Source organism: Schistocerca nitens, chromosome 2 (genome assembly GCF_023898315.1).
Source record: "Schistocerca nitens isolate TAMUIC-IGC-003100 chromosome 2, iqSchNite1.1, whole genome shotgun sequence".
In the NCBI taxonomy this organism is placed as follows: Eukaryota; Metazoa; Arthropoda; class Insecta; order Orthoptera; family Acrididae; genus Schistocerca; species Schistocerca nitens.
In genome coordinates, this window is record NC_064615.1 from 1,065,757,861 (window position 1) to 1,065,770,131 (window position 12,271).

Here is a 12,271-nt window from a genome sequence, read left to right on the forward strand (position 1 = left end):
GTTTTGATCTTGTGTGTCCTCTTCCTCTGCACCCATTCTCCTCATTGTGTGCTGTACATTTTGGAGCCAGGTGGTCATGGGTCGTCGTCTTCTTCTCCTCTCCTCCGGTTCCCACTCCAGTATCAATTTCTGGCTTCCTCCATTCGTCGTGCATGCCCATACCACTGTAGTTTCGTGCTATCCATTACACCTTATATTCTTTCTTTTATTTCCATTCTCCTTATTATTTTGGTGTTCCTTATCTTCTCTTTCCTGGTGCCGATCTTCTCCAGATGTCCATCTCTAGAGCTTGTAATTTTTTGATGTGCTTCAGGTTAATTGTCCAGGTCTCCGTTCCATACAGAACCACACTCTTGAATATAGATTTGTATATTAATTTTTTAGTTGTGCTCTTTACATTCCTGCTCCATAAGACTGAGTTAAGCATCCCAATGACCTTACGTCCCCTACTAATTCTTTTATTGATTTCTGACTCTGATTTTCCTTCAATTTCTAAAATTGATCTCAAATAACAGGAAGTGTTTATCTTCTTGATTTTCTTTCCGTCAATGTATAGCTCATCTGAATCATTAGTCAAGTATTCTGTATTTTGGTAATTAATCTTCAAACCCCAAGTTTTGTATGCTACTGCTAGTTGATTGCACATATAGTTAGCATCCTCCCCATCTTGTGCTACGACTACTTGATCATCAGCAGACAATAAATAATGTAGGTAAACTCCATCTCTTATTTCTAATCCCATACTATTACATGCTCTAAGGCTAATATCTATACAGGTTTTAAATACTGATGGTGACATGGGACAGGCCTGTAAAAGGCCTTTGCTTGTTCTAAATTTCTGTGAAAGTTTATTACCAACTTTCACTTGACAAATGGCATTCAGGCATACCAACAGTTAAATATTGGTGGTTGATTCCCAGGGCATCGACCATTGCACATCCCCTCTACCTCCTTCTCCACAAGGTGTGCGACCAGGTCTTCATCCCACTGAAGGAACGTCTGAAGTCAACATCATGTCTAGCTATTTCAGTCCTCGCAGATGCAGATGGCTCGGACAGCCACTGGAGTTTGCACCCAAAACTTTCATTCCAGTATACTCCATTACTCTTAGGTCAAGGAGGAGGCTCTGGCCATTGTCTGTGGACCACTACAGTAAGCCACTTCTTTCGTGAGTTAACTACATTTCATTAAAATTCTTTTAATGACTCTCTGCTTGGCATCTGCTGTTTCTACAGTTTGCTTTATGTCCCCTTGTTGCACATTAGGCTGCTGCAGACTGTCATTTCTAAGTATTTTATGGTATTTGCTGTTTCAAGAGCTTGGCATTTATAGAGTAATCTTACAGTAGTGGATTTCTTCACGTATTACTGCACACTATGTTACATTTATAAATGTTCAGGTTCAACTGCCTGTCCCTGCACCACTCATCAGTCCTTTACAGGGCTTCCTGCAATACACTACAGTTTTTTGGGGTTGCTACTTCCTTGTAGGCAGCCACATCATCTGCGAATAGCTCTATGGAGCTTCTTATGTTATCTACTAGTTCGTTAATATATATTGTAAATAGTAACAATGGTATCACACTTTCTTGACAACATTCTTATATTCATACTACACAATCCTAATCAATCTAGAGAATCCAGCAGAACTACTCCATGAGCAATAGACAGAAACAGCAATTAGTCTTTTGTGACCAAATGACCGCTTGAGTGTCTTATACCATCAGCTGATTCCTTGACATAAATACAGGTCTTGGAGCACCGGTGGGCGATGTTAATAGCTATTCCACTAGATGTGCCCCTGCTGATTATCTGCACAAATTGAACCAGTTTCACAGCTAGCAGCAGGAGCCGCATTATCATTGAGAACACATCCGACATTGGTTGCTAGCCCACAACCATTACCAGCCTAGGAGTACTGCCCACCGATTTGGATTGTTGGGAAGGAACCACTGTCCAAGACACCTACAGCTTGTAGGCAAGTATTCTGCTACCTCAACCAACTTTGCCAGTGGAGTGTGCTACTAATGAGGATCTAGTGCTACCATCAAAAGTAGCACCACACCATCCAGTACACCAGCCATATATGACATTCTTTTATCTCTGCATACTGTGAATATACACACGTTAGCCATGAACTGCATAAGTTTTGTGGCTCTCTGAGGATAGTGGCTAAAGCAGAACAACAGAACCAGTTGCTCTCCACTGCCAATGGCCACATTACTAGGCCACTTTATAAATGACAGCTGCAGCCAAGTTCAGGAGTTTCGAAGTATCTTGTTATGAAGTTTCCAAGCAATGCCAAAAGTATCAGCAACAAAAATATCAAGTCACTGTTTCCAGAATGAGACTTTCACTCTGCAGCGGAGTGTGCGCTGATATGAAACTTCCAGAAGCTCTCCTGCGAAACTTGCAGAACTAGCACTCCTGAAAGAAAGGATATTGCGGAGACATGGCTTAGCCACAGCCTGGGGGATGTTTCCAGAATGAGATTTTCACTCTGCAGCGGAGTGTGCGCTGATATGAAACTTCCTGGCAGATTAAAACTGTGTGCCCGACCGAGACTCGAACTCGGGACCTTTGCCTTTCGCGGGCAAGTGCTCTTGCCCGCGAAAGGCAAAGGTCCCGAGTTCGAGTCTCGGTCGGGCACACAGTTTTAATCTGCCAGGAAGTTTCAAGTCACTGTTTGTATCTCTGACTTTGTTTTCTACATTACCAGATCTGTATATGTGTGTCTGCCTGCAATGTGCAATGCAGCTGAGTGTGTCAGCATTACTCTACAAACTTGAGACTCTGAATTATAACTAACAAAACTATCAGTGGCTGTATTTTGTAATGCCACAAGTGTTAAAATATTAAATAGTTATTTGTTGTGTCTCAATTTGTTGGCTTCCTGAAATATCATCAGCCAGAATTGATCATGATTGTGGTGGTCATAATGTTAAGATTTCTTTGAATATGATGTGAGATTATGATATCCCACAACATATTCAACAAAAGCAAAGATGAAAGGAAGTCGTGATTGTTGATCAGTTTCAGTTGCAGTATGATTGCAGAAAAAGGATCACGGTTCGTGATATATGCATAATGGATGTTCAAAATATGATGACAGGTAAGAACAATTCTGTCTTTTATCATTTGTGATGTATCTTTCAATGAGTGGTGTAGTTTTGTGAGCCCAGATGAACAGAAGCGAAGAAAGAGATGCCTAGTTAAAGCTCATTCCCAACAGCTCCCCGACAACCCCCCCCCCCCTCTCTCTCTGCTCTGTGTGTGTGCGCGTGCATACATGTGTGTTTTCCATAGTGGCCTTTATCAGCTTGTGTAGATGAGAACTGTGTTGCTAAAGACACTTTGTTTTCCTTTACGACATGCAGATATGAAAAAATGCAAGTAATGGGAACAGGAAAGCAAATGCAGTATGAAGAGCTTGTCTCACACATTGAATGTATTGTTGAAAAACATTCTTTGTCATTTCCACATATGGCTCTAACTTCCATCAAAGCTGCTCTCAGGTAAATCTAAGAAAACTTCCTTGGTGAATTGCATCACAAAGGAAGTTTTAAACTAATTTATATACAGAGCAGATATTGCACCATGATGTCCAAAGGAAACAGTTTTTATTTTTAATACTGTGCTGGTACTTAATGTGACAGTGTAATATTGTATAAGAAAACAGTTACAACTAAAAGTAAGAGATTAAGCCTTGCAGAATATGTGAGGAACAGTTACCTATGTTAAGAATTTTGTATGAGAAAAAGTCAGTTTCAGGAAGATAGAGACAGATTTATTTTTGTTTCAGTTAATTACAAACTTCCAAATTGTATTTTCTTTTATATTATTTTATTTACTGTAAGCTGGACCTTAAATAGAGAGTGGAAGATCATAGTTAAGTACAGAAGTGAAAACACTATAGACAAAATTAAGTAAGATTTAAAATACGTAGAACTACTCTGCAAATTGCTGTGTTAAAGTGATAAAATATCCAAATCCTAGGGTCAGTGTTCATCTGATAGTATAGTGGATAGTAACTCTTAAGCCATAAGAATCAAAAATTTCTTCCTGAAGACCCACACAGATGTTAGAACGAGAATCAATGCAAGGGGACTGGAGAAATAATAAGATATAAGAGTACAAGGTTTTGTCTAAAAAGTATCCAACCTTTGATGTTCCTGCACCAAATACAGACAATAGTGCGGCGCCACTGTACACAGTAAAGGAACAGACCTTTATGCAGATTACCAATTCTCTCAAAATGACTGAACGTGTTGAACAAAGATACAGCATCAAATTTTGTCAAAAACTTGGTGATTCTCAAAGTGAAACAATTCTTAAGATTCAGCAGGTGTTTGGAGAAGATGCGACGGGTGCAACACAAATTAAGGAGTGGTTCAACCGATTCAAAAGTGGCCGCACATCAGCGGAGAGTGACCTGCGTTCTGGCAGGTCACAAACTGCTCGGAGTGCAGCTGTTATTGAGAGGGTGCAAAATTTGGTGACGGCATATCGTTGTTTTACCGTGCGGGAGATTGGCCAAGAGGTCGGAGTGAGTAAAGATTCTACAAATGCAATTTTGCGTGATGATTTGAACGTGCACCGAGTGGCTGCGAAATTCGTGCCCAAGTTATTGTCGCTGGAACAAAAAGACCTCAGTTTTGACATTGCACAGGACCTTCTGGACACGACCGACACTGATCCAAGGTTGCTGAACACCATGATAACTGGAGATGAGTTACGGGTATACAGGTACAACCCAGAAACGAAAAGACAGTAGCCACAATGGAAGCATCCCGAGTCTCCAAGTGCGACAGGTGTGAAGCAAAATCAAGGTGATGCTGACTGTCTTCTTTGATGCCCGTGGTATTGTGCATCACAAATACGCACCGGAAGGAAAAACAGTGACAAAGGAGTACTATCGAGATGTTCTCCGGTGACTCCATGACGCAGTTATATGCAAAAGACCAGACATGTGGACTGCGAAAAACTTGCAACTGCATCACAACAATGCCCCCGCACATTCATCCCATTTGATCCAAAATTTCTTGGCCACACGTGGAATTACATCCGTTTGCCAACCTCCCTACTCTCCAAACATGGGTCCTTGCGACTTTTCGTTGTTTCCAAAACTGAAGACATCACTGAAAGGATCCCGTTTTGAGAGTAGAGAAGAGATAAAGCAGAACATGATGATGTAGCTGAACACCATTCCAAAAGAACACTCCAGAGGTATTTCCAGCAGTGGAAGGATCGGTGGGCTAAGTGTGTGCAGGCCTACTTTGAAGGGGATTAGGGTCCCAACCCCGTCAGGTATTCGAAATATTTTTTCTGGCCAAAGGTCGGATCTTTTTTAGACAGGCCCTGTTTTGGATATGAATACAGGCAAGAGCAGTCCTGCATATGGTAAATGGCACAGGAGGTTGTTAAGCTGGAACCACCTAACAAAGTAGTGTGCAAGGGAGTAACTGATTTCAATAGCAATACAATGCTAAAAGAAAATTTGGTCCATAGTTGTCTTACTTTATTTAATTGCTGGGGAACTAACAGTTCATCTCTGTCTTTGGCCACTTCCTTCAATTTTGACCAGTTCATATCATTTCTATTGCTTCCCCTTCCACCGGCTTCGTCTGTTTACCTCTGGGCCTGCCTCTCTCCCTTATTCCCTGGGGATTCCATTCCAAAGCCGTCTTCTTGACTGCTCTGCCAAGTTTCCTCGCTGTGGGCCCCATCCATTTTTACTTTCCCTCACTTATCTGGTCTTCTGTACATATCTGGTTGTTTTCCTCTGGAGCTCCTCGTTACTTATTTTTTTCTGGCTTGCAGATATTTGTGATGTGCAGGAGACACCTATTTATGAATTTCTGTAACTGTGTTGTTATATTCTCATCTACTTTCCAACTTTCACTGGTGTATGCAAGAGCAGCCTTCACATTTGTATTAAAAATACAAATTTTTGTTTTGCATGTGATGTTTCTGCTTCACCATATTGGGTACAATTATATGAAGGCAATATTTGCCCTCATTACGCAGTTCTTCACATCTTCTGTCATCATACTACCCAGATATAAGAATGAGTTTACTGTATTCACCTACTGGTCCCCTCCATATAGAGGCTCTTCCGTGTTTCCAGAACTTACTCTCATTTCCTTTGTTTTACCTATATTTATCTTGAAGCCAGCAATCTCTTCTTTTTTCAGAGAACTTAATTTATTTCTCGTATGTATCAACCCTTGAGTGGTTAAAACTGTCATCTGTGAAGTCCAGTTCCTTGATATTCGTGGATTCCCCATTGGATTCCTCTTAGCCTTCATTCTGTGACTTTTCTCATAACTGAGTCAAGCAGAAGTAGAAAAAATGTTTGTGGCAAAATACATAAAACTGTCAGTCCCCAGTTGCTACCTCATTTGGTTCTGCGAGCTCTGGTGCTGTGTTGTATTGCTGTGGAACCTTTGCGTGACACATACTGAATGTGACAAAATAAAGGCGTTTTAGAAAGAATTAATTCATTACTTTAGTCTCGAATTATTTCTGAACTGTGTTTCGCACATGCGTGGCCTTTGTCTTGGTCGTCGATAAATGACACTGGTTTCTTCCCTCTCTATGGACAGATGTTCCTTATTGTATGCATATGTTCCTCTTCACTGTCATAAGTCTGACCTGAATTATTATTTGTTACCATTTTTTACTTATGCTTCTTTAGCATAGCTTGAGCTGGGCTAAAATTACAAAAATTTGTGGAAATGAAGAAAGTTAAAGTAGGATTTAACATTCTGTTGATGACTGGGTTACTAGAGATGGAGCACAGGCTCCTTGGGAAGGGAACCATCCTAGCATTTGCCTTAAGCAGCGTAGGGAAATTAACCTGAATGGGTATTTGAAACACTGTACTGTCAAATGTGACTAAACTTGGCAGAACATAAATAATGTACCTGAGCTGTCTTGTTGACAAACGTACACAATAATAGACACACAAATTTAAGGAACACTTTTCCTAGTGGCATAGCTCTCTGTTTTCACTCACGTGGCTTCTGTCAGTAACAGCCTGAAATTGTGTTACATCTTCTTGTCTACATTGCTGGCTATAACAGTTTCAATCCAAGGAAGGATAGCAAACAAGCAAATTCTGCTTATTGTGTGTATCAGAACAGTAAGCCGTGTGAACCACAGATGATCATGCAGTGTACTCAGTGGCACTCCATACGGTCAAACCAAATGCTGGGCAGCTCTATGATGACGATGAATGCAGCGTGGCAACATTCATTCTCCTGAGAGCCTCTGCACACAGATATGTCCAGTATTATCATTGGACCCAAAACTATCAGCACACCTTTCTGCTGTTAACATGCTGACAGTTTGCTTGATTTATTATGTTTTTTTTCCCATAATTGCAGTATGTTCATTGTTGTTCTCTTCCCTTCACTTCATAAAGATATTATGTTTACTGTCTGGTGCCTTCGTGATGTTGCAATTGAACTGACAACATTGTATTTCCATATACTGCATAGTAAAGCTTAGGATCTCCATCTACTTTTCAGCGTCTTATTCAGGCTCAATAATAAAGCTAAAAATCTTCCGTCTCATATATGTTCACAGCCTGATTTAGTGCTAATTCTATGATCTTTCTTATTCTTTTAACAAGGTATAACTTGCAGAAGACCAGTCTTAAATTTTTGTTGGCTTGCATTTAATTTCAATTGATACTATATTTCAAGGTGATATAACTGAGCTCATTATAGCAAGTATCATATTTTTCAAAATAAATTACTACATTTTCAAGATTTTGAAATGACTGCACTTCAGCAATTGTGCATAAAAGAGCTACAGTGGATTAGATATAACAGCCAGCCAGTGGTCTGAGTTTGAGTTTTGTCAGTTTTTGTGATGAGAATTGCTATTTCTTAATCAAGTAGCTCTTCAGTGGGCTTCACAGGGGCTGAGTGCACCCTGCTTTGCCAACAGCACTGGCAGACCTAGACAGTCACCCATCCAAATGGTAGCCAAATCCAGCAGTGCTTAACTTCAGTGATCTGATGGATCTTTATCTGTATTATGACAAAATTCAAGTATCATAAATTCTCCATTGCACTGCTTTTTTAATTAATGCTGGTTTATAATAGCAGGCATGTTTTAGTCAAAATATTAGTGCCTAGCTTATTGTTCACATGTAAATGTTAAATAATTCCTGCACTGTTGCCAACTTCTTAGTTAAAATTGTTATAATCATGAACACTTCCTTCTACTTTTAGCATAATGTCTGTCAATTGTGCTTGCAGTGTACACACTATCCACAGACGACATTTAGAAACATTGTTTTGTAATTTATGAAAACACAGATTTCCCGAAGAAATTTAAACTACCATGCCAATTTCAGAATGTAGTTACAGAGTGCATATTCACTTCTGGAGTAGGCTGTGATCTGATCTCCTGTATGCAGAAAAATGGAATGATCCTCTGGATTTTATTCAAATGATCTTTTAACAACTAAAACTGATAAAATTTTGATCTCATATTGATGAATTTAGAAGCAAACATTAATAATAGATAAATAAATGGATGGATATGTTACGAAAAGGATAGATTGCTACCCACCAAATGGAGGAGATGTTGAGTCGCAGACAGGCACAACAAATACACTTCTTTACATTTGAGATTTCCGCCAAAATCTGTCCTTTTCATAATATTGTCCTCCTTCCATCCTGAATTTTTCATTGTTTAAATGGATAAAAATGTATATTTTGAAATGGATGTATATGAAAATGTATATTTTGTCCTAGCATTGAACGAATGAGTAACTGTACTTGTAGTTTGTCTGTAGAAAAACACTAATAAGGTAAAATACATTTCTGAAGCTGATATAGACCTGTGTACAGTGCCTGCCTAGTTCAGTGAAGTATTGTTGGCTTGCAGGAAACATCAATATTAAACTGCTGTCTGTGCCTCAACTAAGGCCCCTGGCATACAGTCATGTTCCATTACATAAAATCCATAACAACATTCAAGATAATTTTGAATATTGAAAAAAATACTGACCAACATACCCAACTATGATGAAATCACATAAAAAATTACACAAACTGAACACAGCAGTACAGCGTTCAGTTCAGATTTCACAGTTGTGTAACAGCTGTGAAATTCAAGGTAAGATTAAATGCATTCAGATGAACAGTACACCCTAGTGCCAACAGTATCTGATTGCAGAGCCAGAGAGGGCCTCTGAAAGTATGTGTTTCCCTGATTAGGGTGTCTGACTGGGAGTGCCTCACTGCTTTAAGAATAGAAATCCTGTGCCACACATACTTGGCTCTTACTACAAACCTAAATTTTGCTGTACAGAATCTCATGTTTATGTTCCATGTCATCAGTCATTCTTAAGCAGTGAGTTAATCTACTTTGGTAGCTGACATCCTCAAATGTGTTAAGCTAGTGTAATAATATTTGAACATTAGGATTTTGTTTGTGAGTTTTTAGTGTAACACTAGTTTCATTCTCACAATTCCCAGTAGTTATCTTTAGCCTACCAAATCACAGATCATTAAAATTCCGTATTTGTTGTTTCTTCTAGCCATTTTTTGCGTAAACCATTCATTAAAATTAACAAAATTGTGCTGTGTAAGTAATAGAAGCAGTAATAGTAACTATTCACCATCTAATTGAGGTATTATTTGCTAACAAAGGCATAAACAAGACAAAGACATTGATGAGCTTTCGAACAATGTCCTTCCTCGAAGTTAACTAACAAAAAGTGCACACACAAATCTACATTGTCCTGGCTGTCTACACTGTCCAACCACTGAAGCCTGACTGCTGTCAGGGCTTGTAATGGGTAGAACAGGTGAGAGGAGTAAGAAGGCAGAGAGGAAAAGGAAGGATAGAGGGAAGGAAGTTGATGGCTGGAAGGAAGAGGCAGCAAGAGATTGGGATATCTACCCATTCCTTTGTTATCTCTCTCTCCCAGCTGTCAGGTTCGCATCACTGAGCACATTAAGTACCGTGCCCAAAAGCTGAACAGTGTTTTAAACCTTGTTTTTGTGCCTGTTATATATGGAGAGCAGTTATCTTTACAGCTTCTATTATTGCATCCCACCCAGGACTCCGATATATGTACCAGTACTGTCTACTGCTTTACATTCAACAAGTTTCTTCTGTTCCATATCTGATTATTTACAGTTTGGAGTGTGAAATTCTCGACCATTTGTTGCGTGCCCAAGTTGAAATGCAAATGTGGAGGTTTCTTCAGTCCCTAATGCTACTTCATGGTGCTAATACTCGATTGTTGGCATGGGAAAATAAACTCCAAAACAGAGAGGTGAGTTCCTGGTCACATACCTTAGACCTGCTCAATTCTTTTCTAATGCAGATGAATACTCTGATGTTAAGAAAGGAAGAATAAGATATTCATCAATCAAGTGTCGATATTCTTACTATTTTTGTAAAACATAATGCCCAACAGTGTCACCACTCTAAAAGTCTGTCACATATATTAATCACCCCCTCCTCCTCCCCCCCCCCTCCTCTCTCTCTCTCTCTCTCTCTCTCTCTCTCTCTCTCTCTCTCTCTCTCTCTCACTTTTCATTCAACATATCTGTATAGTTTGACATCTGCAACAGTATGATACTTCTGAAAATTTGGAAGTAAATATGTAAACATCAGTGCATACTGTACGTTATTTGAAATTTAAGTAAATTCTGGTAAAATTAGGGTGAAATGATAGTGGCTAAATCCATTTGTTTGGGGGAGGAATGTAATGTGACATTGAACACAAAATTTTTCTAAACAATTATCAGATTGCTGCAGAAGGGAATGTGTGTTACGTGCCATGCATGGAGGGGATGGTAAATTTGGAGAAAGCTTATTCAGTGTATTGCCTTTTTGTTAGCAGTTGTCTGTGAGACAGGAGACAAAAGTGTGCTGTATTTGTTTTAATTTTGATCACATCTATCCCTCTCCCATCCCATTAATTGCTTCCTGATCATAAGAAGCTAAATCTTCATCTTTTAGCATATCACATTTGCTTGTATTCTTTTTATAAACATGTACTGTTTGAATAGTAGTTTCCTTTTCTTTTACATTTAGTTGGTTGGTTGGTTTGAGGGAAGGGACCAAACTGCGAGTTAATCAGTCCCATTTGATTAGGGAAGGATGGGGAAGGAAGTCAGCTCTGCCCTTTCAAAGGAATCATCCTGGTATTTGCCTGAAGTGATTTAGAGAAATCATGGAAAACTTAAATCAAGATGGCCGGATGTGGGTTTGAACCGTCATCCTCCCAAATTAAATTTGGTGTTCTGTCTTTATTTCTCTCATTGTCAGTTTATTTAGCACTATTTCTTGACTTGGTCTTTTAAGTTCAGTTACTTTGGTGTTTGAGATTTTCTCACATTTTGGTGTATACATGTAATAATGAAATGCATTTATTCTTTTTCAGTCAAGGAAACTAGGATTTCTGAAGGCAAATCAACTTCCTGCAGTGTTCCAATGGTGTTTAAAACTGAAAGCTGTTTTTGTATCCAAATTCACTTTATATTTTTTTACAACATTGGTTAAACAGACGTCATTTGCTGACATGAGACAACAGTGTGGTAAACTGTCCTGTGACTATTATCAAAAGTAAGTGCACCTTATATTTATTTTTATTACTCAAGTATTTTGCAAGCACAAGACCTGATGTATGACTGATTAGTCAGGGCGTATCCTCGTTGTGAGGCCTGCCTGAAACAGGCCAATGAAAGCATGCCCTCACCATGATGTCAGTCATATGATAACCACAAGTAATGCTAGCTTGTAAATGGAACAGAGATTTAATGACACACACTCACCTTTGTTACGTGAAATTCTGTATTTAATATGAAATATAATAATATGGAACAATGTACAGGGTGAATCAAAAAGACCTTTACAACTTTGGAATTATATAGAAATTTGTTGAGGTAACTTACAGAATCAGTAGATGTGTCATTTTGTAACAAACAACCTCAAGTGTCAAGTGCCACTTTGGTTCAGTATCACTACCATTTGTGATGCGGTAAACATTCCACTGGTAATCAATTTCTTCCCACACTCATTGCAGCAAATTGGGCATTACCTATGCGTTAGCAGCTTAAATACAATTTTTCAGGTCAGCTAAATTGTTTAATTGATGAGCAATGAGAGTTTATTTCATGAAACCAAATCACACAGCAAGCATGCTCTGCAACAGTGGAAGTAATCATTTTGACTATGCGCTATGCTGGCACTCCTGATAGCGGAGTGGGGTACTGATGCACTATGTGAATGAAACT

General features: G+C 39.1%; 1 protein-coding gene across 8 annotated transcripts in view; it reads left to right on the forward strand.

Moving 5' to 3' along the window:
* Positions 1–12,271, forward strand: part of LOC126237445 (KICSTOR subunit 2-like) — a 93,715-nt gene that overhangs the window by 58,682 nt on the left and 22,762 nt on the right. For all 8 annotated transcript variants that reach the window (XM_049947566.1, XM_049947570.1, XM_049947567.1 and 5 more), the window contains exons 4-6: positions 3,377–3,514; positions 10,164–10,302; positions 11,419–11,600. In XM_049947566.1, the coding sequence (XP_049803523.1) occupies positions 3,377–3,514; positions 10,164–10,302; positions 11,419–11,600 (459 nt within the window). The remainder of the gene's footprint in view (positions 1–3,376; positions 3,515–10,163; positions 10,303–11,418; positions 11,601–12,271) is intronic.